Source organism: Bos taurus, chromosome 11 (assembly GCF_002263795.3).
Source record: "Bos taurus isolate L1 Dominette 01449 registration number 42190680 breed Hereford chromosome 11, ARS-UCD2.0, whole genome shotgun sequence".
NCBI classification, from domain to species: Eukaryota; Metazoa; Chordata; class Mammalia; order Artiodactyla; family Bovidae; genus Bos; species Bos taurus.
Window position 1 is genome coordinate 43,506,668 of NC_037338.1, and position 24,797 is coordinate 43,531,464.

Here is a 24,797-nt window from a genome sequence, read left to right on the forward strand (position 1 = left end):
CCCCAAACTCCTAATTTACCCACTCCAGTACTCTTGCCTGGAGAATCCCATGGAGGGAGGAGCCTGGTAGGCTACAGTCCATGTGGTCTCAAAGAGTTGGACATGACTGAGCGACTACACTTTCACTTTCACTTTCCTTTCCTCTTTGGTAACCATAAGTGTGTTTTCAATGTCTGTGAGTCTACTTCTATTTTGTAAACAAGTTCATTTGTATAATTTTTTTTAGATTCCACATTAAGTGATATCATATTTGTCTTTATCTGATAAATTTTACTTTTAAATATACATATCATTTGACATAGTAATCCCATCTTTAAGAATTTATTAATAACTAGTGATACAAAGGTCTGTCTAGTCAAGGCTATGGTTTTTCCAGTAGTCATGTATGGATGTGAGAGTTGGACTGTGAAGAAAGCTGAGCACCAAAGAATTGATGCTTTTGACCTGTGGTGTTTGAGAAGACTCTTGAGAGTCCCTTGGACTGCAAGGAGATCCAACCAGTCCATTCTAAAGGAAATCAGTTCTGAATATTCATTGGAAGGACTGATGTTGTAGCTGAAACGCCAATACTTTGGCCACCTGATGGGAAGAACTGACTCATTTGAAAAGACCCTGATGCTGGGAGGGATTGGGGGCAGGAGGAGAAGGGGATGATAGAGGATGAGATGGCTGGATGGCATCACTGACTCGATGGACGTGAGTTTGAGTGAACTCTGGGAGTTGGTGATGGACAGGGAGGCCTGGCGTGCTGTGATTCATGGGGTCGCAAAGAGTCGGACATGACTGAGCGACTGAACTGAACTGAACTGAACTTAGTGATACAAGTATAGAGGATATAGGTATAAGGATATTTATTATAAGCATTGTTTATAATATAAACAAATTTGCGGCAATAGTGAAGTGGTTAAATATATTCTGACAAATATTACATACTATTTATGACAAAGAATGCCATATTACTGTTAAAAAGAACAAAGTAGGTGCATATTTACTATATTGGTTTGCTAGGGCTGCCTTAAAAAAGTAACAGATTAGGTGGGAGGCTTAAAGAATAGAGATTTATTTTCTTGCAGTTCTGGAGGCTAGAAACCTGAGACAGCGTGTCAACAAGGCTTCTCTCCTTGGCTTGTAAATGGATGTCTTTTCATGCGCCTTCATGTGGTCTTTCCTCTGTACCATCTGCGTCCAAATTTTCTCTTCTTATAAGGACATCAGTCATATTGGAGTAGAGACCACACTAACAACCTTATTCACACTTACCTTTGTCTTTAAACTCTATTTCCTGGACTTTCCTGGTGGTACAGTGGATAAGAATTTGCCTCCCAATGCAAGAAATAAGGGTTCAATCCCTGGTCTAGGAAGATTGCACATGCTACGGGGCGACTAAGTCCATGTGCCACAACTACTGAGCCTGCTCTTTAGGACCTGCGAGCTGCAACGACTGAGGCCATATGCTGCAACTTCTGAAGCCCATGAGACTAGAGCCTGGGCCCCACAGCCAGAAAAGCCATCGCAATGAGAAGCCCGTGCACCATAGGGAAGAGAAGCCCCCACTCGCCACTCGCCGCAACTAGAGAAAAGCCAAGCACAACAACAAAGACTCGGCACAACCAAAAATAAAAACAAACAAACAAATAAAAACAGCCTATCTCCCAACACAGTCACATTCTTAGGTGCTGGAAACTAGAACTTCAGCATATAAAATTTGGGGGACACAATTCGGTCCATAACATTAGTAACATAGAAAGATGTTCATGATTTTTTAGGTTAAAAAAAAATTTGAGCAGAATAGCACATGCAGTACAATCCCCCTTTTTTCAAACTTAAACACTAAAAACAAACCTCTGGTACGTGCTTATATGCAGTTTGGGGTACACTGCAAACATTCTGGAAGGACAGATATCCAGCTGTTAAAAATGGTCCCTGGGGATCAAAACTTGAGTTAGGAATGGGTGGGAGGGACAGATTTTCACTCTCGATCTCACTCTCTCTCTCTCTCTCTCTTTTTTTTTTTTTTTACAAACATGGGTTACATTTGTAATTGGAAAATTTGAGTTTAAAAAATAGAGATACAGGGTAGACCCCTGATCAAAGAAAAACATATCCTTCCTTGAAAGAAAGTGTCATTATTGAAATGAGGGTTGGGGACTGGCATTCAATCCAAGGTAAATTGACAAAGACAGGAAAATGGAAAGAAAAACAACTAAAACTGAGGTGAATTTAAAATAACATAAAAGAGAATTGAAAAGTATTGTTCTGATATTGACTTTGATAATTACATAAAGGTTTAAAGCTGTCTTTGAAACACTGTAGGATTTCATTGAATTAGAATTAAAAGCAGAGTTTTCCTTTCTTCCAAAGTACTGCAGCAGATAAGAGCAAACAAAGCATTCTATAAGAGAAAAAAAAAAGGAAATAAGGAAAATAAGTACTTGAAATTAAATACATAAACAAAGAGGAAAATTAAGAGATAAGAGTTTTGGTAATCGATGTGAATAAGAGTTAAATTTATTGACTCCTATGTGCCTGGCTCTGAGCTAAGGACTCTGCCCTGTGAAGATGACAGAATCTGCCTTCAATTCTTTTCTGGCTTTTTAATTTAAAACAAAGCTGAGCTTTGAAGAGAATTCTATGCAGCCAGCAACAAATATCTTGGTTAGAAAACTTGAGGAAAGGAGATTTTCTGTATCCCAGCCTGGCAGGATTCCCTAAACTGTTGGGAAGATGTAGGAAGAAGTAGGAAGAATGAGCTCTGTGGTGCTTCTGGGATGAGACCACCAGCCCGTCCAATGGGCCTGAGACAAGAACTGGAGGGAGGAGAAACCCTTAAGGCGCAGGTGCCAAAAGACAGGAAGGTGCATTTACCACAGCCCAGGGCCAGATGTATTCAATCTGCCGTAACTCCCTGAATCTTTAAGTCTCAAGAAGTGCGAAGGGAGAGACTCAGGATGCCCAAGATGGACTTTACCTGCCAGAGGAATGAGGGGCTCAGGGTCAAAAATTCTGTCTTAGAAGATAAAGTGACATTTCTCGCACATCTGAACTTTTGGACAGAGATTCATACTGGCTATACATGCTCTTCTTATTTAATTCTCTTACAATTCTATTAACTTCATTTTACAGATGAGGAAAGGACTTTTTAAGGTTAATTTCTCTCTGGTCACAAAACTAGTAAGTAGCAAAACTAGAATTCAAATTTGGGTTTCCCTCACACTGAAATCAGTGCTCGCTATTGCTGTATGCTGCTTTGGATAGGTTTTGTCTTCTCTCTCCCACCTGCACCAGTGCCTACTTCCAAATCTTGCTCATTTAATTAAGTGCATACTCTATTCCAACAAGTCACTTTTGAGCATTCCTGCCCTCAAGTTTAGGTAGCCTGCTGTAGGCCTCCCTAAATCCCCTGACCCATCTTATCACAGATCATACCACATTTGAATGATCTTGTGTAAGTGTGTACTCCTTCAGGAGACTGTGAACTCTCCAGAGAGGAATGAAATAGTTCCTGTGCCTGACACATAGTAGACTCTCTAGTTGTATAACACAAGAATATCACTTCTATTTGATTGTTTCCTCAATAAACTTTGAAATTCATAAAATTAAAAAATACATCTGGTTTTATGCATGATTAAATCACTGGAGTCTGACACAGAGTTCGGCACAGAGTCAGTTCAGTTCAGTTCATCAGCTGTGTCCAACTCTTTGTGACCCCATGAACTGCAGCATGCCAGGCTTCCCTGTTTATCACCAACTCCTGGATCCTGCTCAACTCACGTCCATTGAGTTGGTGATGCCATCCAACCATCTCATCCTCTGTTGTCCCCTTCTCCTCCTGCCTTCAATCTTTCCCAGCATCAGGGTCTTTTCAAATGAGTCAGTTCTTCGCATTAGGTGGCTGAAGTATTGGAGTTTCAGCATCAGTCTTTCCAATGAATATTCAGGACTGATTTCCTTTACGATGGACAGGTTGGATCTCCTTGCTGTCCAAGGGAGTCTCAAGAGTCTTCTCCAAGATCACAGTTAAAAAACATTGATTCTTCGGTGCTCAGCTTTCATTATATTCCAATCTCACATCCATACTTCACTACTGGAAAAACCATAGCTTTAACTAGACGGACCTTTGTTGGCAAAGTAATGTCTCTGCGTTTTAATATGCTGTCTGGGTTGGCCATAACTTTTCTTTCAAGGAGTAAGTGTCTTTTAATCTCATGGCTGCATGACTGCACTCTCAGTCACCATCTGCAGTGATTTTGGAGCCCCCCAAAATAAAGTCTGTCACTGTTTCCATTGTTTCCCCATCTATTTGCCATGAAGTGATGAGACCAGATGCAATGATCTTAGTTTTCTGAATGTTGAGCTTTAAGCCAGCATTTTCACTCTCCTCTTTCATTTTCATCAAGAGGCTTTTTCGTTCTTCTTCACTTTCTGCCCTAAGTGTGGTGTCATCTGCATACCTGAGGTTATTGATATTTCCCCCAGCAATCTTGATTCCAGCTTGTGCTTCATCCAGTCCAGCATTTCCCTTTTTTTTTTTTTTTTTTTTTTTTTGAGAGGGAAATAAAGTTTATTAGAGTGTGAGATGCTGTTAGAACATTGGACCAGCTCAAGGGAGAACCAACCTCGAATAGGGGTCCTTAGTTCACTTTTATACTCAGGGTACAAGGAATGGGATAGGGGTCTTGCGGGTCATTTGCTGATTGGATGAGGCACGTATACTGGGTGGAGGGAGGAATAAAGCAAACACCTTCTCCCTATGGGGTAGCAGGGGAGACAGGTTATACTGCTCAGGAAGACCTGAAATCCGTTAATAGTTAGAACATGGGGGAGAGAAGGACAGTGAGAGAATTTTGAGCATTACTTTACTAGCATGTGAGATGAGTGCAATTGTGCAGTAGTTTGGGCATTCTTTGGCTATTTGTAAGGCCTCCTCAGACAACCATTTTGCCTTTTGCATTTCTTTCTCTTGGGGATGGTCTTGATCACTGCCTCCTATACAATGTCACAAACCTCTGTCCATAGTTCTTCAGGCACTCTGTCTATCAGATCCCTTGAATCTATTTGTCACTTTCACTGTATAACTGAAAGGGATTTGATTTAGGTCATACCTGAATGGTCTAATGGTTTTCCCTACTTTCTTCAATTTCAGTCTGAATTTGGCAATAAGGAGTTCATGATCTGAGCCACAGTCAGCTCCTGGACTTGTTCTTGCTGATTGTACAGAGCTTCTCCATCTTTGGGTGCAAAGAATATAATTAATGTGATTTCGGTGTTGACCATCTGGTGATATCCGTGTGTAGAGTCTTCTCTTGTGTTGTTGGAAGAGGGTGTTTGCTATGACCAGTGTGTTCTCTTGGCAAAACTCTATTAGCCTTTGCCCTTCTTCATTCTGTACTCCAAGGCCAAATGTGCCTGTTACTCCAGGTATTTCTTGACTCCTACTTTTGCATTCCAGTCCCCTATAATGAGAAGGACATCTTTTTTGGGTGTTAGTTCTAGAAGGTCTTATGGGTCTTCATAGAACCATTCAACTTCAGCTTCTCCAGCATTACTGGTTGGGGGACAGACTTGGATTACTGTGATACTGAATGGTTTGACTTGGAAACAAACAGAGATCATTCTGTCGTTTTTGAGATTGCATCCAAGTAGTGCATTTTGGACTCTTTTGTTGACTATGAGGGCTACTCCATTCTTCTAAGGGATTCTTGCCCACAGCAGTAGAGTAGTAGAGATAATTCACCCATTCCAGTCCATTTTAGTTCACTGATTCCTAAAATGTCGATGTTCACTCTTGCCATCCCCTGCCCGATCACTTCCAATTTGCCTTGATTCATGGCCCTAACATTCTAGTTTCCTATGCAATATTGCTCTTTACAGCATCAGACTTTAGTTCCATCACCAGTCACATCCACAACTGGTGTTGTTTTCGCTTTGGCTCCATCTCTTCATTCTTTCCGGAGTTATTTCTCCACTGATCTCCAGCAGCATATTAGGCACCTACCAACCTGGGGAGTTCATCTTTCAGTGTCCTATCTTTTTGCCTTTTCATACTGTTCAAGGCAAGAATACTGAAGTGGTTTGCCATTCCCTTCTCCAGTGGACCACGTTTTGTCAGAACTCTCCACCATGACATATCTGTCTTGGGGTGGCACGGATTAGGTTTTCAATAAATATTTTTGAATAAATAAGTCTATCTTCTCTATCTATTGTTACATACCAAGAAAAAGCAGCTTCTTAACATTCTTTTCCTTGTAACCAATTTAGTGTTTTAAAATTTGTCATCATTTTTGCATTTTCATCCTCATTCACATGAAGCATGATCTCCACTATTTGAACACATGTGATTTTGATTCAGCCGTGTATTTATCCCTATATTGCAGACTACCAGCGTACCAATTTCCCATACCTGACTGCTGTGCTGTGTTTAGTCACTCAGTCGTACCTCTTTGTGACCCCACGGACTGCAGCCCACCAGACTCCTCTGTTCATGGGATTCTCCAGGCAAGAATACTGGAGCAGGTTGCCATGCCCTCCTCCACAGGATCTTCCCAACCCAAAGATTGAACCCAGGTCTCCCTCGTTGCAGAAGGATTCTTTACCATCTGAGCCACCAGGGAAGCCCTACCTGATTGCTAGAAAGTAATAAATCAGGGGGAGGTACTTCGAGGTGAACAGTTAGTCTCCAATTTACAACCTCGCTTCACTCCCAGGTAATTATAAAGTCACACGTTTCTAGGTGAGACCTTCTCACGGCATAATCGCCTCAAGGAATAGATTGATTAGACTACACATAACTGATTAAAATACAGGTGTAGTATAATGGAAGAGTTAATATAATATTTGCTAGGCAAAGTTGTGTAGTTTTTAAAAACATACGACATAGGCTTTCACAAGATAAACAAGGAATACATGTTCCAAGTTACCTTCCAAGCAGTTAGCCTGGATAGACAGTCCCACGGACCATGGAGGGAACCAAACTCTCTTCCAGACCGGCGTTTGCAGCCCAAGCTGTGGGCGGTGCCACTGAGCCTGCTGCAGCTGCTAAGTCGCGTCCGACTCTGTGCGACCCCATAGACGGCAGCCCAACAGGCTCCTCCGTCCCTGGGATTCTCCAGGCAAGAATACTGGAGTGGGTTGCCATTTCCTTCTCCAATGCATAAAAGGGAAAAGTGAAATTGAAGTCGCTCAGTCGTGTCCGACTCTTAGCGACCCCATGGACTGCAGCCTACCAGGCTCCTCGGTCCACGGGATCCTCTAGGCAAGAGTACCGGAGCGGGTCGCCATTGCCTTTTACCGGGACCTAAAGCAGGAGGGGGCGGGGTCGAGGGCGGGCCCAGGCCCCCCCATGGGCGGGGCCGCGGCGGCCGAGAGGCAGGCTGGGAAGCGGCGCCATATTGGCGTCGGCCGCGCTGTATTGTCATAAATAGAGCCGGTTTTGTGGTGTTCTCACTACTCGGTTGGATGCCTCGGCTGTAGTAAGTGAGAGAGTGAGCGTTCAAGCGAGTTACAAGCAAGCGGAGGAAACTGGACAGGAGGAGAAGGGAAGAACAAGAACAGGACTCCAGAGCGAAAGACAACTCGCCGGTGAGGGAGACGCAGGAAGCGATGAAAGAGATGTCTGCGTAAGTAGTGGGGGGCGGCGGTTGGGGGTGAGGTAGAACTGGGTGGGCTGGGGTGGCCAGCACGGACCCCGTTTCCGTTCCCTGGCTCTCGCGTCCTGCCCAGAGCTCTCGTGTAGTCTCCTTTCCCCCTCTCGACCGGTCGGCAAGGGCACCTCCCCTACACCCGGCGGCTCACCTGGCCAGACTCGGGGACTCTAGAAGTCCCCATCTGTTCCCTGGCTGCCCTGTCTCCGAGGACGCCCCAGACTAGGTTGCGGCGGGAGAAAGGCCCGTGTGTCTGTGGGGAAAAATTGTCGGTCACTCTCCTGCCCCCAGCGCTGTCTGAGCCGGTCTCTGCTCCTGTCTGCATTGGCGCAAATACCATCCCCCTACCTCCCCCGCCTCCCTTCCTGACCGGCTGTCTCCAGGTCTTCTGGAGTGCATTCACTCCTATCCCAGCCCATGGGTTTCTCTTCTTAGTCAGGCTTTGGTTTTTTCACCCTTCCCTCATCTCCCCACCTATCCACAGTACATCTGCCAGTCTGTACCTCCTGGTCATACTTTGATAAGTCAGGAACAGTGTCGGTCCTTGGCAAGATTTTGTTGTAACTTCTTACATTTTGGTTTATTAGCAAATAATTTAAACATACAGAAAAATGCTTAAAATAACATAATAGCATCATTTACGTAGCTATCATCCATCTCCCAAAGTATAACGTTCCGTGTGTGTGTGTATACACATATCTTTAGTTAAAAGAAACCGAACATACTGAATACATCTGAAGGAATTCTGTTACCTCCTCCTCTAGGCCCATTCACCTCTCTCCCTGGAGTTCCCCACGGTTCTGAATTTGATGCTTATGCGGCATATTTTTTTTTAATGCTATTACTGCATATGTATATGTCTATAATCAGCATTGTTTTACTTGTTTTAAACTTTATATGACTAGTACCACACTTATTATTCAACAACTTCTTTAGCGCAACGTATGTTTGAGATTTGTCCATGATAGTATTTTTCAGCTCTAATTAATTCACACTAATATTGTATTTCTTTGTAGAGATACATTCTGATTTAGTCCATTTCCTGTTAGTGATTGTTTTAGGTTTTTTCTAGGTTTTTTTTTTTTTAATGTCACAGTGTGGTAGTGAACATTTTTGTACATGTCTCCTTGTGCACTTATCCTAGAATTTCTCCAGAGTGTTTACTTCTCCAGGGATTGTGTCACTTGCTTTTGTTTTCCTCTCTAGATGAGAGAGGTTCAGAACCATGGGTTTGGAATTTTAATGCTAGTAGAGAAGATAGTGGCAACCCACTCCAGTGTTCTTGCCTGGAGAATCCCAGGGACAGGGGAGCCTGGTGGGCTGCCGTCTATGGGGTCGCACAGAGTCGGACACGACTGAAGTGACTTAGCATAGCATAGGGACCTTGATGGCCAGCGTTTTCCACACAGAGATAAGAAAGTGGGACTCAAGATCATAGTTGGTATCATAGACTTCATTTAGACAGTGAAAAGAACAATTAACGAGTCACAGAATGTTAGGACTATAAACTCTGATGGATGCAATGGATGTTAATAGGTTTCTCAGGGACACATCTAGTGATTTCTTTTTAAAAGCTAGAGTATTTCATAAGGACCTTCTAATCAAATAATTTTGGTTTTTTTTCCTGGGGTTGGGGGCATTGTTTTTTACTTAGAGCTTTCTTTCAAGTGGCTGACTGCTTTTCAAAGGTGGTACTTGACTTAAGTCTGCAGGGTGTAGTCAAGGTGGCCCTGGCCCCGCTCCCATTCAGGCTCTTTGCATTTGAGCTGAGTGGTGTTGGCACAGTTGTCCTGATGCCAACACAGGCTGCTTTTGACTTGAAAAGACATCCTAACCATGAAAGCTTGAAGCAGAATGAATAGTCCTTCATCTCCATAAGCGCAAAATACCCTTTTTTCCTTAAAAAAAAAAAAAAAGGAGGGGGGCGGCCAACCAATAGTACTGAGTAAACTTTTAAGGTAGCTAAATTAATGAGTGGATTGAGAGAGTTAATGTATCAGTAAATGAAACTTTAAATTTTTTCTGCTCTTTCATTTTTCTTGAACAGAAACACCATGCTGGACAGCCAGCGTCAACAAAAGCATTATGGAATCACCTCTCCAATTAGCTTGGCATGTCCTAAAGAAATTGATCATATTTACACACAGAAATTAATTGATGCCATGAAACCATTTGGAGTGTTTGAAGATGAGGAAGAATTGAACCATAGGTATGTCATTTAAAAATGCAAAGTATTTTACAGTACATTCTTTAGTCATTACTCTATAAACATATGTTCATGTACCAGTGATGTCCCTGTGTAGGGATATAAAAATGACAAAATGAAAAGAACACTTGGCCTTCCTAGAGCTTAGAGGAGGAAACTTAACAATTAGCCAAGTAAGTAAAATAAACACAGTGTTAACATATGACAATTGCCGGCTGAGAAAAATGAAGCTGAGACTGGAGGTTGTCAAGGAAGTCTTCATTGACATTTGAGGGAAATTTTGAAAGTGAGGAAAGAGCTCTGTGGATTTGATGGAAGAGCAGTCTAGGAGAGGCTTGCGATAGGACCGTACCTAGTATTTTTAAAAAATGATAGATAGCAAGGTAACCTAGGTATATGACATAGAGTGAATAAGAAGGGGAATGTGGGCTTAAAGAAAATGAGATGGGAAAGAGCTTGGAGGGAAAGGTCATTTAGGACCTTGAAAACCATTATAAAGGTTTTGGCTTTTACTCTGAGATGGGAAGCTCTTAGGGTTTTGAGCAGCAGATTGACATGATTGATTCATGTTTAACACAGTCACTCTGGCTGCTTTACTGAGACTAGTCTGCAGAAGGGTCAAAGTCAGAAACAGGGAAACTAGTTAGGAGACTGTTCCAGTAACCCAAGGAAGAAATGGTGACCGGAACTAGGGGGATGGCAGTGGAGGTGATAAGAGATAGTAGAATTCTGGATGTCTTTTAAGGTATATCTTCTGGATGTCTTGTTTAATAACTGGAATGGGGGAAGTGGGGGGCATCAAGGATGATGCCAAGATTTTTAGTTTCAGCAGCTGGAAGGATGAGATTCCATTACCTGAGAAAGGCTGAGGGAGAAGCAAGTTTGGACACATCGGGAATTCAGTTTCTCATGTGTTATCTTTGAGATGCCTAAACTTTTTTTTTTTTTTAATTTGGATTTGGATATGCCATTGGTTGCAAGTTTGTTTTAATATCAAATTGCTTTTATTAAGTTAAATTTTTTATAAAAAATTAGCCAATATATAATTTGCCTGTTTTTATTATCCAAAAACTTGTAACTGTCAATGAGAGTGCTGACATCTACTATTACCACACTGAATTGATTTTATTCCATAGTAAGGCCAAGAAAGTTGACAGTTCAGTTGGCCTCTGCAGCCTTATTGAAGGTAATTTTGATTTTTTTTTTAACTAGGCTTTTTGAATTTTGAAAAAATAGCTCAAAAACCAAAATACTATCATCACATTTATCGTCTCTTTGGAACTCTTAGGAACCTAAGAATGCCAAAGAGATGTGCCTTGTGTCAACAGATGTGATAGCATTAGCACGTGTATAATATGCTTTTACTCTAGCACCAACATAAAGGTACTGCCTATATGTTTAATTACTTTTTAAAATACTGTTTGTTTTTGGTGGGGGTTTTTTGTTTGTTTTCATCTAAAGCATGTTATCTTTTATTATAGGCTGGTTGTTCTTGGTAAACTCAACAATCTAGTAAAAGAATGGATTTCTGAGGTCAGTGAGAGTAAGGTAAGACTCTAAATTGAATTCATAGTTTCATTGTGTCCTGGTAACAAAATGCAGAGTTGAGAATGATCAAAAATAGATAAACATTTTTAGTATACTTAGAAATGAATTGTTCTAGACAGTTGAAATGAAGAGAAAGTCACTTAGTCATGTCCAGCTCTTTTTCACCCCATGGACTGTATAGTCCATGGAATTCTCCAGGCCAGAATACTGGAGTGGGTAGCCATTCCTTTCTCCAGGGGATCTTCCAAACCAGGGATTGAACCCAGGTCTCCTGCATTGCAGGTGGATTCTTTACCGGCTGAGCCATCAGGGAAGCCCTCTAGACAGTTGAGTCCTAAATAAATGAGGATTTACCCCAGAGGTAGCCAGTGTCTGACTACATTTCCACATAAATGTCTTCCTTGACTCACATGTAGTAAACCAAACTTTAAATACTGAAATTTTAAAAGCCAGATTTCAGAATTCTTGTGAAATACCAGGTATGGCAGCACTGGGCCTTTCTTGGGGCAAGGCCAGAAGAGGCTTGAATGGAATTGGGCTACTCCCCTCTGGTGCCTCATGGTCCCCATTACTCCCTGCTCTCTCAGACATAGCAATTGTCGATTATCAGTTTCTGTGTTTCTTACGTGTATACTTTCCTCATTTGCTTACCTGCCTGGCCTAGGAGATGTTGGAGTTTGCAAACCCTAATTTATAATTATACTGCTTTTTTCCCCTCCAGTAGCTTAACTTTTTTCCTTCTAAAATCAATTACATATCTCTTTGCTTTCTTAGAATCTTTTGAATATAATTGAATTCATTTGTTTGGGACTCTTCATTGGCTGTAGTAAAATGAGATAGGGCATGTTCAACTGGATAATACTGTTTGTCCCTTTACTAAGTGGCTCAGACTGTTGTATTTTAAATTTTTAGTTTTAGTTGTTTTTTTTTTTTTTTTTAATAGTTTTCCCATCTCTTAACAGCTGCCAGCTGAAAGTTAAGGGCTCACAGCAGTAGTGTCTCTGTAAAATCCCTTTCTGCCCATTAATTTGCATCAGTTTAGAAATTACACACCTGTTAGAATTCTTTTACAACTTTTATTTCCTTTTGTAACCTTTGATATATGTATAAAATTGGTTCTTTCAAGCAGTGGGCTCTGAATAAGGTTATGAGGGACTGTGCTAAGTCTACAGTCATTGTGTTTAAATAAATGATCTTTACACTATTGACTTTTTCTGCCAAATGACTATCTGGCTCATTTTTGAGCTCACAGCAGGGTTATCAATAGTTGAAGTTTTCTGTTAGGTTGAATTCTGAGCATGTGAAATGCTAGTCATGAGTAGTTAAAAAAAAAAAAATCATGCTTGTTTCTCTGCTACTAGCTGATCAACTCTTTAATAAACTTGTCTTATTCACTTGTACAACCTCAGGACAGAGCTCAGGCATTGAATGAATGTTGGGGAACCTGTTGTCTCTGTCTATAATCAGCCCATAATTGCTGTGGGTATGCAAACCAGATACACAGCTTGCTAGAATTGATTTAAAATCAGAGTAACAAGCTTTTTGACTTCTTGTGTTGTCTTTATGTCATGTAATGTGGTTATACTGAGGTCTTTGCTCTCATACATATTCTAGGATACATCAAGGGAAGTCAAGTGTTTACTGTTCACAAAAAAGGGCTAGATACTTTATTGAGAGATGCACCTAACTAATTTTCTTACTGGGTGGATTTTTTGCACCTAAAAGAAAAATTAGTAGAATCTGTTCCAAGGTCAAAGGTTTTTTTTGATTTTTTAAAATTGCTTTCCCATCATTTTATTCACATCAGTACTTTAATTTACAAATTTCACTAGCTGGTTTCCATTTAATTCCTAGGCATAAAACCATTGTTAAAAATTTGAGGCATTTCCACTATTTGATTTTTTTTTAAAGCAAAATACAGTTATTTTTAAAAAATTTAATTGGTTTTAGCATCTTCCTTTCCATAGACACAATGATTGGTCATTTTCAATATCATAATTCTCTGTCATTTATACCTATTTTATATGGAACATATCCAAAGGATTTGAGTTAGATCAAATATCATTTTACTATTCTGTGCATAGTTGGAATATTTAAACTTTAAACAATCTAGAACTCCAAACCATTTTAGTTAAATACTGTGGTTTGTGGTGCAAGTCTTTTGCTCTGTTTATCACTTTCTCATAAATCATGAAAGAATCATGCTTTTCAAAGTGGGAAAGTAAACTCAACAGGGCTTCTCTATCCTTTTGTTTCAGTTAGTCATTAATAATTTTATTAGCGCCTTTCTAGCTATAAAATTTGTGGTACTCTTGAAACATACCTATTAAACAGAAAGTAACAAACATAATATCCTGTTATACAGATTAATCAAACTAATTAGTGCATACCACTCTTTGGAACTTGGACTAGGCATTTTGGGGAAATGCCTAGAAATAGTAGATATAGTTCTCACCTTCAAGGAATGTAAATATAGTTGAAGTGATGAAACTAACATACAGGGAAGAAAAAAAGTAAATGTAGTATGAAAGAGCACATAGTGGGGAAAAGAGCTTATAAAGAGGAGGGTAATCGAAGAATGCTTCATGAGGAAGGTAGGACTTGAAGTGAACTTTGAAAAATAGATGGAATTAAGATAGCAGAAAGGACAGCAAGCATTTGAGGCAAAAGTGAAAGTGTTAGTCACTCAATCATGTCTGACTCTTTGCGACCCCATGGACTGTATGTAGCCCCCCAGGTTCCTCTGTCCATAGGATTTTCCAGGCAAGAATACTGGAGTGGGTTGTCATTCCCTTCTCCAGGGGATCTTCCCAACCCAGGGATCAAACCCGGGTCTCCTGCATTACAGGCAAATTCTTTACCAGCTGAGCCATCAAACCGTTGGCCTATTTAAGGCAAGGAAAATGGCAAATGCAATGGAAAGGAGACTAGGTTATGTAACATGTTGGCAGTTGGAGCTTCAGAAGGGAAGATCAAGAAACAAGGCAAGAAAGATCCTACTTTTCTCTTCTCCGCCATCCTATGTACGGTTGAGTTCTCTCCTCACCATATCTTCTCACAAGACTTTCAGGATAAAGTGATTGCTGGCCAAGAAACAAAAGCAGAATTGTCCCGTTCCTCAATGGATTCGAATGAAAACTGGCAATAAAATCAGGTACAGCTCCAAGAGAAGACATTGGAGAAGAACCAAGCTGGGTCTATAAGAAGCAAGCTGGGTCTATAACATGTGGCACACATGTTAAGACCACTTTTTTAAGCAGCTGAACCACAGTGAGAACATCACTACTGTAATGCTTGGCTCCTGATATTTCTTATTTCCTCACTATCAGTATGAGACTCAGTAATAAATATGAAATGTTGGGGGGAAAAAAAAAAAAAAAAGATCCTTAAGAGCATACCATCAAAGTCTATAGGATCCAAGGATCAGTATCCAGAAAAGAATGTATTGGCAAGTTTTGAGCAAAAGAGTTATGTGATAGAGTTAAAAATATCAGCCAGTGAATTTTTTACAAAATGGGATTTAGAAATAAAGATTAATGGCAAGAGAGTAACTTATGATACTATTAAATAGCACAGAATGGAGGTGGGTGGGGAGGAAGTGACGTGTAAGGAATATAATTTAAGACTTAGTAATCCAGGAAAAACAATAATAGTTTATAGGTATGGGCAGTAAGGAAAATGAGGAACAGAAAAAGTGATCTCAGAAGGAGGGATATCTGGTTTATCAGTCATGGTTACTGAGGTGAATCAGAAAGTGTGAGTGAAAATATGTGATGGGCACTTAGAATTGGCTCTACAAAGCGGTGAAAAGTAGCATTGTAATTCTGATACAGCCCAAAATATGTAAAGTTTTTAGATTACCTCTCATGAGGAGATCGTTTTAAGAATGACCCCCCTTGTAGAAATATTATGGAGCTAGAATAAAGAAATTAAGCATATCTGTCACAGAAACTAAAGGGGAGATGGAATTAGTCAACTATGCTAACTAGAGAGCTGAAAGTGCATTAATTTAGTAGTTGAGGGTTCTACTATTGAGAGTCACCAAGGAGTCAAAGACAGGCAGTTGAAGGGGACAAGTAAGGTCAAATGATAGAAAACATTTTTCTTAAGATAAGGATATATGCATCTCTGTGTGTGTGTATGTGATATATGCATCTGTGCGTGTCCCCTCAGTCATGTCTGACTCTGTGACTCCATGGACTGTAGCGTGTCAGACTCCTCTGTACATGGGATTTACCCAGCAAGAATACTGCAGTGGGTTACCACTTCCTCCTCCAGGGGATCTTCTTGACCCAGGGATCTTGTGTCTCCTACATTGGCAGGCAGATTCTTTACCACTGTGCCACCAAAGAAGCCCATGTATGCACGTATACTGGACACAAATTTGTTTTGTCTGTCCTCTGAGAATACCTTCATTACTTCAAGATACAATCAAAAAACTCTATAAATCTCAGCTCACTAAATTTGACAAATGTAGTATGTATCAGTAGCATTTAGGCAGTTTTTTTAAAAAATTGAGGTATAGTTTATTTATAATATATAAATGTTAGGTATACAACATAGTGGTTTGCAATTTTTAAAGGTATACTCCACTTAAAAATTATTTTAAAATATGACTATGTTCCGTGTGCTGTACAGTGTGTCCTTGTACTTTATTTTATACATAGTAGTTTGTACCTCTTAATCCTCTACCCCTCTTGTGCCCCTCTCCCTACTGGTAACCACTATTCTCTGTATCTACAAGTCTGTTTCTTGCTGTTATATTCACTTGTTTTTTACATTCACATGTAAGTAATAACATAGAATATTTGTCTTTCTCTGTCTGACTTACATAAGCATAATACCCTTGAAATCCATCCATGTTGTTGCAGATGGCAAAATTTTATTTTTTTATGGCTGAGTAGTAGTCCATTATACACACACTACATCTTTACCCATTCTTCTGTTGATGGACATTTAGGTTGCTTCCATGTCTTGGCTACTGTAAATAATGCTGCAATGATCATGAGGGTAGTAGTTCAGTCACTCAGTCTTGTTCGACTCTGCAACCCCATGGGCTGCAGCACACCAGGCTTCCCTGTCCATCACCAGCTCCCAGAGCTTGCTCAAACTCATGTCCATCGAGTCAGTGATGGCATCCAACCATCTCATCCTCTGCTGTCCCCTTCTCCTCCTGCCTTCAATCTTTCCTAGCATCAGGGTCCTTTCAGATAAGTCAGTTCTTCACATTAGGTGGCTGAAGTATTGGAGTTTCAGCATCAGTCTTTTCAATGAATATTCAGGACTGATTTCCTTTACTATGGACAGATTGGATCTCCTTGCTGTCCAAGGGAGTCTCAAGAGTCTTCTCCATCACCACAGTTCAAAAGCATCAATTCTTTGGTGCTCAGCTTTCTTTATAGTCCCACTCTCACATCCATACATGACCACTGGAAAAACCACAGCCTTGACTATACAGACCTTTGTCAGCAAAATGATGGCTCTACTTTTTAATGCTGTCTAGGTTGGTCATAGCTTTTCTTCCAAGGAGCAAGCATCTTTTGATTTCATGGCTGCAGTCAACATCTGCAGTGATTCTGGACCCCAAGAAAATACAGTCTATCACTGTTTCCATTGTTTCCCCATCTATTTGCTGTGAAATGATGGGACCAGATGCCATAATCTTCATTTTTTGAATGTTTAGTTCTAAGCCAGCATTTTCACTCTGCTCTTTCACTTTCATCAAGAGGCTCTTTAGTTCTTCTTTGCTTTCTGCCATTAGGGGGGTATCATCTGCATATCTGAGGTTGTTGATATTTCTCACAGCAATTTTGATTCCGGCTTGTGATTCATCCAGCCCCACACTTATGATATATTTTGCATAGGAGCTAAATAAGCTGGTGACAATATACAGCCTTGACATACTCCTTTCCCAATTTATATATGTTACAATTTAGATGTGTACCCACATGAGGGAACATATCTTTTTGAATTAATGTTTTTATTTTCTTCTGATACATTCCCAGGAGTGTGATCCAGTAATTGTTAGATCATATGGTAGCTCTATTTTTAGTTTTTTTAAGGAACCTTCCAATTGTTTTCTACAGTGGTTGCACTAATATACTGATCAGATCAGATGAGTCGCTCAGTTGCGTCCGACTCTTTGCGACCCCATGAATCACAGCACGCCAGGCCTCCCTGTCCATCACCAACTCCCGGAGTTCACTCAGACTCATGTCCCTCGAGTCAGTGATGCCATCCAGCCATCTCATCCTCTGTCGTCCCCTTCTCCTCCTGCCCCCAATCCCTCCCCAGCACCAGAGTCTTTTCCAATGAGTCAACTTTTCGCATGAGGTGGCCAGAGTACTGGAGTTTCAGCTTTAGCATCATTCCTTCCAAAGAAATCCCAGGGCTGATCTCCTTCAGAACGGACTGGTTGGATCTCCTTGCAGTCCAAGGGACTCTCAAGAGTCTTCTCCAACACCACAGTTCAAAAGCATCAATTCTTCGGCGCTCAGCCTTCTTCACAGTCCAACTGTCACATCCATACATGACCACTGGAAAAACCATAGCCTTGACTAGACGGACCTTTGTTGGCACAGTAATGTCTCTGCTTTTGAATATGCTATCTAGGTTGGTCATAACTTTTCTTCCAAGGAGTAAGCGTCTTTTAATTTCATGGCTGCAGTCACCATCTGTAGTGATTTTGGAGCCCAGAAAAATAAAGTCTGACACCGTTTCCACTGTTTCCCCATCTATTTCCCATGACGTGATGGGACCGGATGCCATGATCTTCATTTTCTGAATGTTGAGCTTTAAGCCAACTTTTTCACTCTCCACTTTCACTTTCATCAAGAGGCTTTTGAGTTCCTCTTCACTTTCTGCCATAAGAGTGGTGTCATCTGCATATCTAAGGTTATTGATATTTCTCCCGGCAGTCTTGATTCCAGCTTGTGTTTCTTCCAGTCCAGTGTTTCTCATGATGTACTCTGCATATAAGTTAAATAAACAGGGTGACAATATACAGCCTTGACGAACTCCTTTTCCTATTTGGAATCAGTCTGTGGTTCCATGTCCAGTTCTAACTGTTGCTTCCTGACCTGCATACCAATTTCTCAAGAGGCAAGTCAGGTGGTCTGGTATTCCCATCTCTTTCAGAATTTTCCACAGTTTATTGTGATCCACACAGTCAAAGGCTTTGGCATAGTCAATAAAGCAGAAATGTTTTTCTGGAACTCTCTTGCTTTTTCGATGATCCAGCGGATGTTGGCAATTTGATCTCTGGTTCCTCTGCCTTTTCTAAAACCAGCTTGAACATCAGGAAGTTCACAGTTCACATATTGCTGAAGCCTGGCTTGGAGAATTTTGAGCATTACTTTACTAGTGTGTGAGATGAGTGCAATTGTGCAGTAGTTTGAGCATTCTTTGGCACTGCCTTTCTTTGGGATTGGAATGAAAACTGACCTTTTCCAATCCTGTGGCCACTGCTGAGTTTTCCAAATTTGCTGGCATATTGAGTGCAGCACTTTCACAGCATCATCTTTCAGGATTTGGAATAGCTCAACTGGAATTCCATCACCTCCACTAGCTTTGTTCGTAGTGATGCTTTCTAAGGCCCACTTGACTTCACATTCCAGGATGTCTGGCTCTAGGTCAGTGATCACACCATCGTGATTGATAGATTCCCATAAATAGTTTATAAGGATTACTTTTTCTTCACATCCTCACCAGTGTTTATTAGAGCACTTAGGCAGTTTTAATGCTAAATAATTTGAATAATTGAATGCCTTTTATATTTTTTTATTTTATTTTAGAATCTTCCACCTTCTGTTGTGGCTACTGTTGGTGGAAAGATTTTTACTTTTGGCTCCTATAGACTTGGAGTACACACCAAAGGTAATTCCTTTTCTGTGTTTTACTGGTAAGAACTTTGAATAACAAACTTATTTATTGTTTATAATTAGAAAATGGGGGGGGGATTCCCATTATCTCATCACTCAGAGTTAATCAGTGTTAACATTTTCCTATACTCATCTTACATAGTTTCTTCTGTACATTATGTTTTTGTTTATAAAAATGTAATACATACTCAATATACTGTTCCTAATAACACTTTGATTTGCAGGAGCTGACATTGATGCACTTTGTGTAGCCCCAAGACATGTGGAGAGATCTGATTTTTTTCAGTCTTTTTTTGAAAAGTTGAAACATCAAGATGGCATTAGAAACTTAAGAGTAAGTATACTGTTATTTAATATTTTGAGTTTGTTAACAAATAACAGCAAAAGCTAGGGCTTGTGATGACTGATATATTTTAAAAGTTGCTATATCTTAAAATAATGGATGGTGAGTTAAAACATGAGCTTTTTTTTTAAAATTGGAGGATAATTGCTTAAAATGTTGTATTGATCTCTGTCATACAACAACGTGAATCTGCCGTAAGTATAGATATGTATCCTCTCCCTCTTCAGCCTCGCTCCCTCCCCATCCCCATCCCATTCCTCTGGGTTGTCACAGAGCACCAGACTGAACTCCCTTTGTTACAGAGCAGCTTCCCACCAGCTCTCTGTTCTACTCGTGGTAGCATATATATGTCAGTGTTACTCTCCCAGTTTGTCCCCCACCTCTTCCCCACTCTGTGTCTGCCCTGCAAATAGGTTCACCAGTGCCATTTTTCTAGGTTCCATATTTGAGTTAACATAGGATATTTGTTTGTGTTTTTCTGACTTCACTCTGTATAACAGGCTCTAGGTTCATCCACCTTAGTTCAGCTGTCTCAGATTTGTTCCTTTTTAAGATTGAGTAATATTCCATTATATATGAAAACATGAGCTTTTTAGTTATACAGATCTTGATTGAGTCTAAAATCTACCACATATTAAATAGTGGATTTTGGTCAAGTTACCTATTCTCTCTGAGTCTCAGTTTCCTTAGCTATAAAATGACAAGCTAGTGATAACTTTCTTATAAAGTTTTTTGGAGGATTGATGAGATAATTTACATAAATCAGTTACTGTAATATCTGGTAAATGGTTGTTGCCTATAAAATTGTGGCTCCTATTATGTGTAAGGTTCTATTAGTAACTCTTTATGTGTATATCTAGCTATTCATTCAGCAAATAAAATCTCAGCACCAGTGATTCATCCAATATGGCCTTAGTCCCCACAAATACAAGAGTGAACAAAACATAGTTTATGGGATGGAGGGATTGGGGGAACTAAACACTTTATTTAGTTAGTTATTTTTTATTTTTGCTGTGCTGGGTTTTCATTGCTGCTCATGGGCTTTCTCAGTTGTGGCGAGTTGAGAGGCTACTTCTCATTGCAGCCCTCGGCTTCTCACTGCAGTGGCTTATCTTGTTGCAGAGCACAGGCTCTAGGCACCTGGGCCCAGTAGTTGTAGGGCACAGGCTTTGTTGCTCCAAAGCACGTGGAATCTTCTCCCACCAGGGGTCGAATGTGTGTCCCCTGCATTGACAGGCAGATTCTTAACCACTGAACCACGAAGTCCAGCAAACGGTTTTAATGTAATTTCAAGTGCTTGGATAAGGTGAAGCTCAGAGGATCTTGTTATTTGGGTTTCTGGGAATGGAGGAGGAGGTTAAGAATTCATTAGGTGGAGGGATTAGGAGGGCTTAGAGAAACATTCCTACTAAATCCAAACTATAGATTTTTTTGCTAAATTAGTGATGAGATCTGATACTTTTTTACACTAGTGCTCTTGGTAAATAATCAGTTTTCAATTTAAGTTCCAACAAATAGTAAATACCCAAATGATAGCATTTTTCCCTGCCAGTTTCTGATGAGTATTTTTAGAAGGATAATAACTTAGATAACTACTCTGATGGATATCTTGCATATCTTGGATAACACAGTCACAGTGTGGAAGTACTTGCTTACCTAGAATGAGAAACCCAGAAAATTTTCACATTTTCTACTGAGTTAGAAATTGGGAGAAAAAGTATTCACATTATTGGCATTTGGGAAGGACAGAGAAAAGATTACACCTTATTTGTTATAATTGTTTTCTTCTTTTGCAGGCTGTAGAAGATGCCTTTGTGCCTGTTATAAAATTTGAATTTGATGGAATTGAAGTAAGTGTTACCTATTTTTCTGACTTTACAGTTAAACTATTTAACCTGTATGGGGTGTTTTTTTGGTACTGTTTTGTATTTTTTAAAAATCAGATTTACATAGGCCCATATTTTAAGGAATCAAATAGTCTAGTCATGGTGAATCCTTCCTCACCATGGAAGATGAACCAACCTCCATCCCTGCCCCCATTATTTTTATACACATCCGTCTTGTTCCCACAATCTCCTAAAATAATTATATTATTATAGTTAGAGCAGTATTCATTGTTTTTGTTATTACCATCTTATAAATAACAGTTCAAAACTAAGCACAAAATGTACTATTCTTTGCTATGTGACTTTTGTTTTCTCGGAAGTTAATGTTTTGTGTTTTGTTTCCTTGATTTTTATACTTTTACTAATTCAAACTAGTCTCTCCTGGTTGTCTAAATCTCCATTAAATAGATTTGGATTTCTCAGGTGTTCTGTCATTAATATCTTGGAAAAATATCTCACTGATTCTTCTCATCTATTCAGATCTACTCTGATTGGTCTCCATTAGTGATACACAGCTGTCATTCTGACTTGTCTCTTCACTGATCCTGGGATTTCCTTTTGCTTCTCTAGTTTTCTTTTCTCTTGACTTGCTCTCATTTTAGAGGCACTCATCCACCAGCTTCCCTAAAAAGAGCACATATTTTTGAGATCTTGCATGTTTAAAAATGTCTTTATTCTGTTCTCACACCAAATTGATATGTTGGCTAAGTATAGAGTTCTAGGTGGGAAATAATTTTTCTTAGGATTTTGAAGGCCTTGTTTGCTTCATTGTCATCTAGTTCCCATACTCTGTTGAGTAATGTGAAACCAATTTGATTCCTCATTTTTTGTATGTGACCTGTTCTGTCTTTTTGGCCACTGTGTGGTTTTCTTTTTTCCACCTGGTCTTCATCATTGTAAAATTCATGGTAATACACTCTGTTTTGCCATGTATCTTTTCAAACAAATGTGCTAAGGCACTTAGTTCTTTGATTTGGAAATACCTGTCCTTCAGCTCTTGGAAATTGTATTGAATTCTGTTGTGTTTCCTGCCTTTGTTTTCTTTCCTCCTGGAACTCCTAACATTTTTGCACCCCCAGGACTGCCTTTTTTTTTTTAAACTTCTTCCTTCCTACTTATAACTGTGTCTTCATATTTTGTTCTCCTTTTTGGGCTTGTCTCATCTTTTAAACTTTTCTCTTGTTTTTCATTTCTGCCATCATACTTTATTTTCTATGAATACTTTTTTATTCTCTAAGTGTTCCTTTTTATTTATGAGTTTATTTACAGTTTCTTGTCCTTATTTCCTAGATACATTTTATCTCTGCTTTCTTAGATCTGCTCAGTCTGTTACATTTGTCCAAAAACATTTGTTTTCCAGCTTTCATAGTTTTTACTGTTGTCTTTATTTATTTGTGGTTTATTATGTGTTTATTATGTGTTTATTATGGTTTATTATGTGTTCTTTGACCTAGTAGGTTATGCCTTTAAAAACAATAACACTAGAACACCACAAAACAAAATCTTGCCAGTATTTTAGTGAGCTTTCAAGAGGGAATGAATGTAAATGTGTTGAATCTGCCATCTTTATCTAGAAATTTCACTCATATGGTTTTGATTTTTTTTTTTTAATGCTTGGCAAAATTAAAATGCTTTCCCTTCATTTGAAAACTGTTCTCCCAAAACTTTGCAGTGATTTTCCAATGTGGTGTTGCCTGCATAGGCCTTTGGAACATTTTTGAGATGGGAAAGACAGAGAGAATGGACTAGGAGAAAAAGTAATATTTCTCTTTTCATTTTTCCAAAGATTGATTTAGTCTTTGCAAGATTGGCAATACAGACCATATCAGAAAATTTAGATCTAAGAGATGACTCTCGACTAAGAAGCCTTGATATAAGGTGTATTCGCAGCCTAAATGGTAAGCTTCTAAAAAGAAATTTCAGAAACCTGCTTGAAAATAGTTGGACAAACAGAGATCTTTTTGCAAAACTATTATAAGAATTAGCCTTAGTTTAAAATGATGTAATTTTCTTTATACAAGTAATCTGATCACATTTAACCATCATAAAACATAGATTTGAAATATTTATAGCAGTGGTTCTCAGGCTTATTCGTGTCAGGACCCCTTTACACTCTAAACATTTTTTGAGGACCCCTCCCCAAGATCTTCCATTTACGTGAATTATATTTATCAATATATCATGTTAGAAATAAAAACTGAGAAATTTTTAAGGTATTTACTTAATCCATTTAAAAATAGCTATAATAAATCCATTTATAAGTGAATATAGGTATATTTTTGTGTGTGAGTGGCAGGTTTTTTTCAGGTATAATTACATACTATAAAATCCATCTTTTTTAGGTATATAATTTAGTAGTCAGTATATTCACAGTTGTACACTACAGTAGAATTTTAGAACATTTTTTATCATTCTCAAATGATCCCTCATACCCATTTGCAGTTATTCCCCTTTTCAACCTCCAGTTGCCGACAACCACTTCTATCTCTGTAGATTTACCTTTTCTGGATATTTCATATGAATGGGATCATATAATACATGGTCTTTTGTGTCTGGCTTCTTTCACTTTGCGTAATGTTTTTGAGGTTTATCCATGTTTGTAGCATACATCAGTAATTTGTTCCCTTTTCTGCTGAATTAAAAGTGATCTTTTTTACGTGTTGATTAGAATATAGAACCTGAAACTGTTATCAGTTAACTTTTGTACACTGTTACAAAAGGTCTGCTTGTTACATTAAAATATATTGGTGTGTCTGATTCTTTGAATGGATCTTTTACCTGTGCATGATTCTGTCTTATCATGCCTTAGGTATGTGGAAAATACTGGCTCACAAAGTTATTTATATATTCTAAATACTAACTACTATAAAATAATTTTTAAAAAATCACGTTCATCACTATCACCACCAGTCTCATCAGAAAAGCCTAGGTCTTGGAAAGCTGTCAAGCTCATAGTAGCAAATACTAGTTGTCCAAAATTCTGATTTTTACTTGAAAGCTCGAGTTTTATTTCAATAAATTTCATCATTTGGTTTTCTAAAAGTGAGGGGCTCATTTTGTTCATTTTTTTATGAAATGTCTGCTAAATACCCAAAAATGAATAACCACAGTTGTGTGTCAATCATTCTTCTACTAAAACTGATGTTCCCTGAAAAAAAGAACATAGTTAGCTTACCTTGAACACGTTCAGACATCACACAAATTCCTCTCCTGTTTTCTAACTGCAAACTTGTGGTGAAGATAATATTGTCTACTAGTACACTTTGTTGGCACAGCTTTGATTCACTGCTTAGA

General features: G+C 39.2%; 1 protein-coding gene and 1 pseudogene across 5 annotated transcripts in view; both read left to right on the plus strand.

The window, feature by feature from the left end:
• Nucleotides 1-7,387: 7,387 nt before the first annotated feature.
• Nucleotides 7,388-24,797, plus strand: part of PAPOLG (poly(A) polymerase gamma) — a 33,789-nt gene continuing 16,379 nt past the window's right edge. For 3 of the 5 annotated variants that reach the window (XR_003037058.2, XM_015473440.3, XM_005212636.5), the window contains exons 1-7: nucleotides 7,388-7,616; nucleotides 9,688-9,849; nucleotides 11,328-11,394; nucleotides 19,188-19,269; nucleotides 19,499-19,608; nucleotides 21,414-21,467; nucleotides 23,290-23,401. Coding sequence is in view for 4 of the 5 variants with exons in the window: in XM_015473440.3 (XP_015328926.1) it covers nucleotides 7,600-7,616; nucleotides 9,688-9,849; nucleotides 11,328-11,394; nucleotides 19,188-19,269; nucleotides 19,499-19,608; nucleotides 21,414-21,467; nucleotides 23,290-23,401 (604 nt within the window). In the remaining variant the exon portion in view is untranslated. 5 annotated transcript variants of the gene reach the window in all.
• On the plus strand, nucleotides 11,401-19,181 carry LOC112448776 (large ribosomal subunit protein eL39-like; annotated as a pseudogene).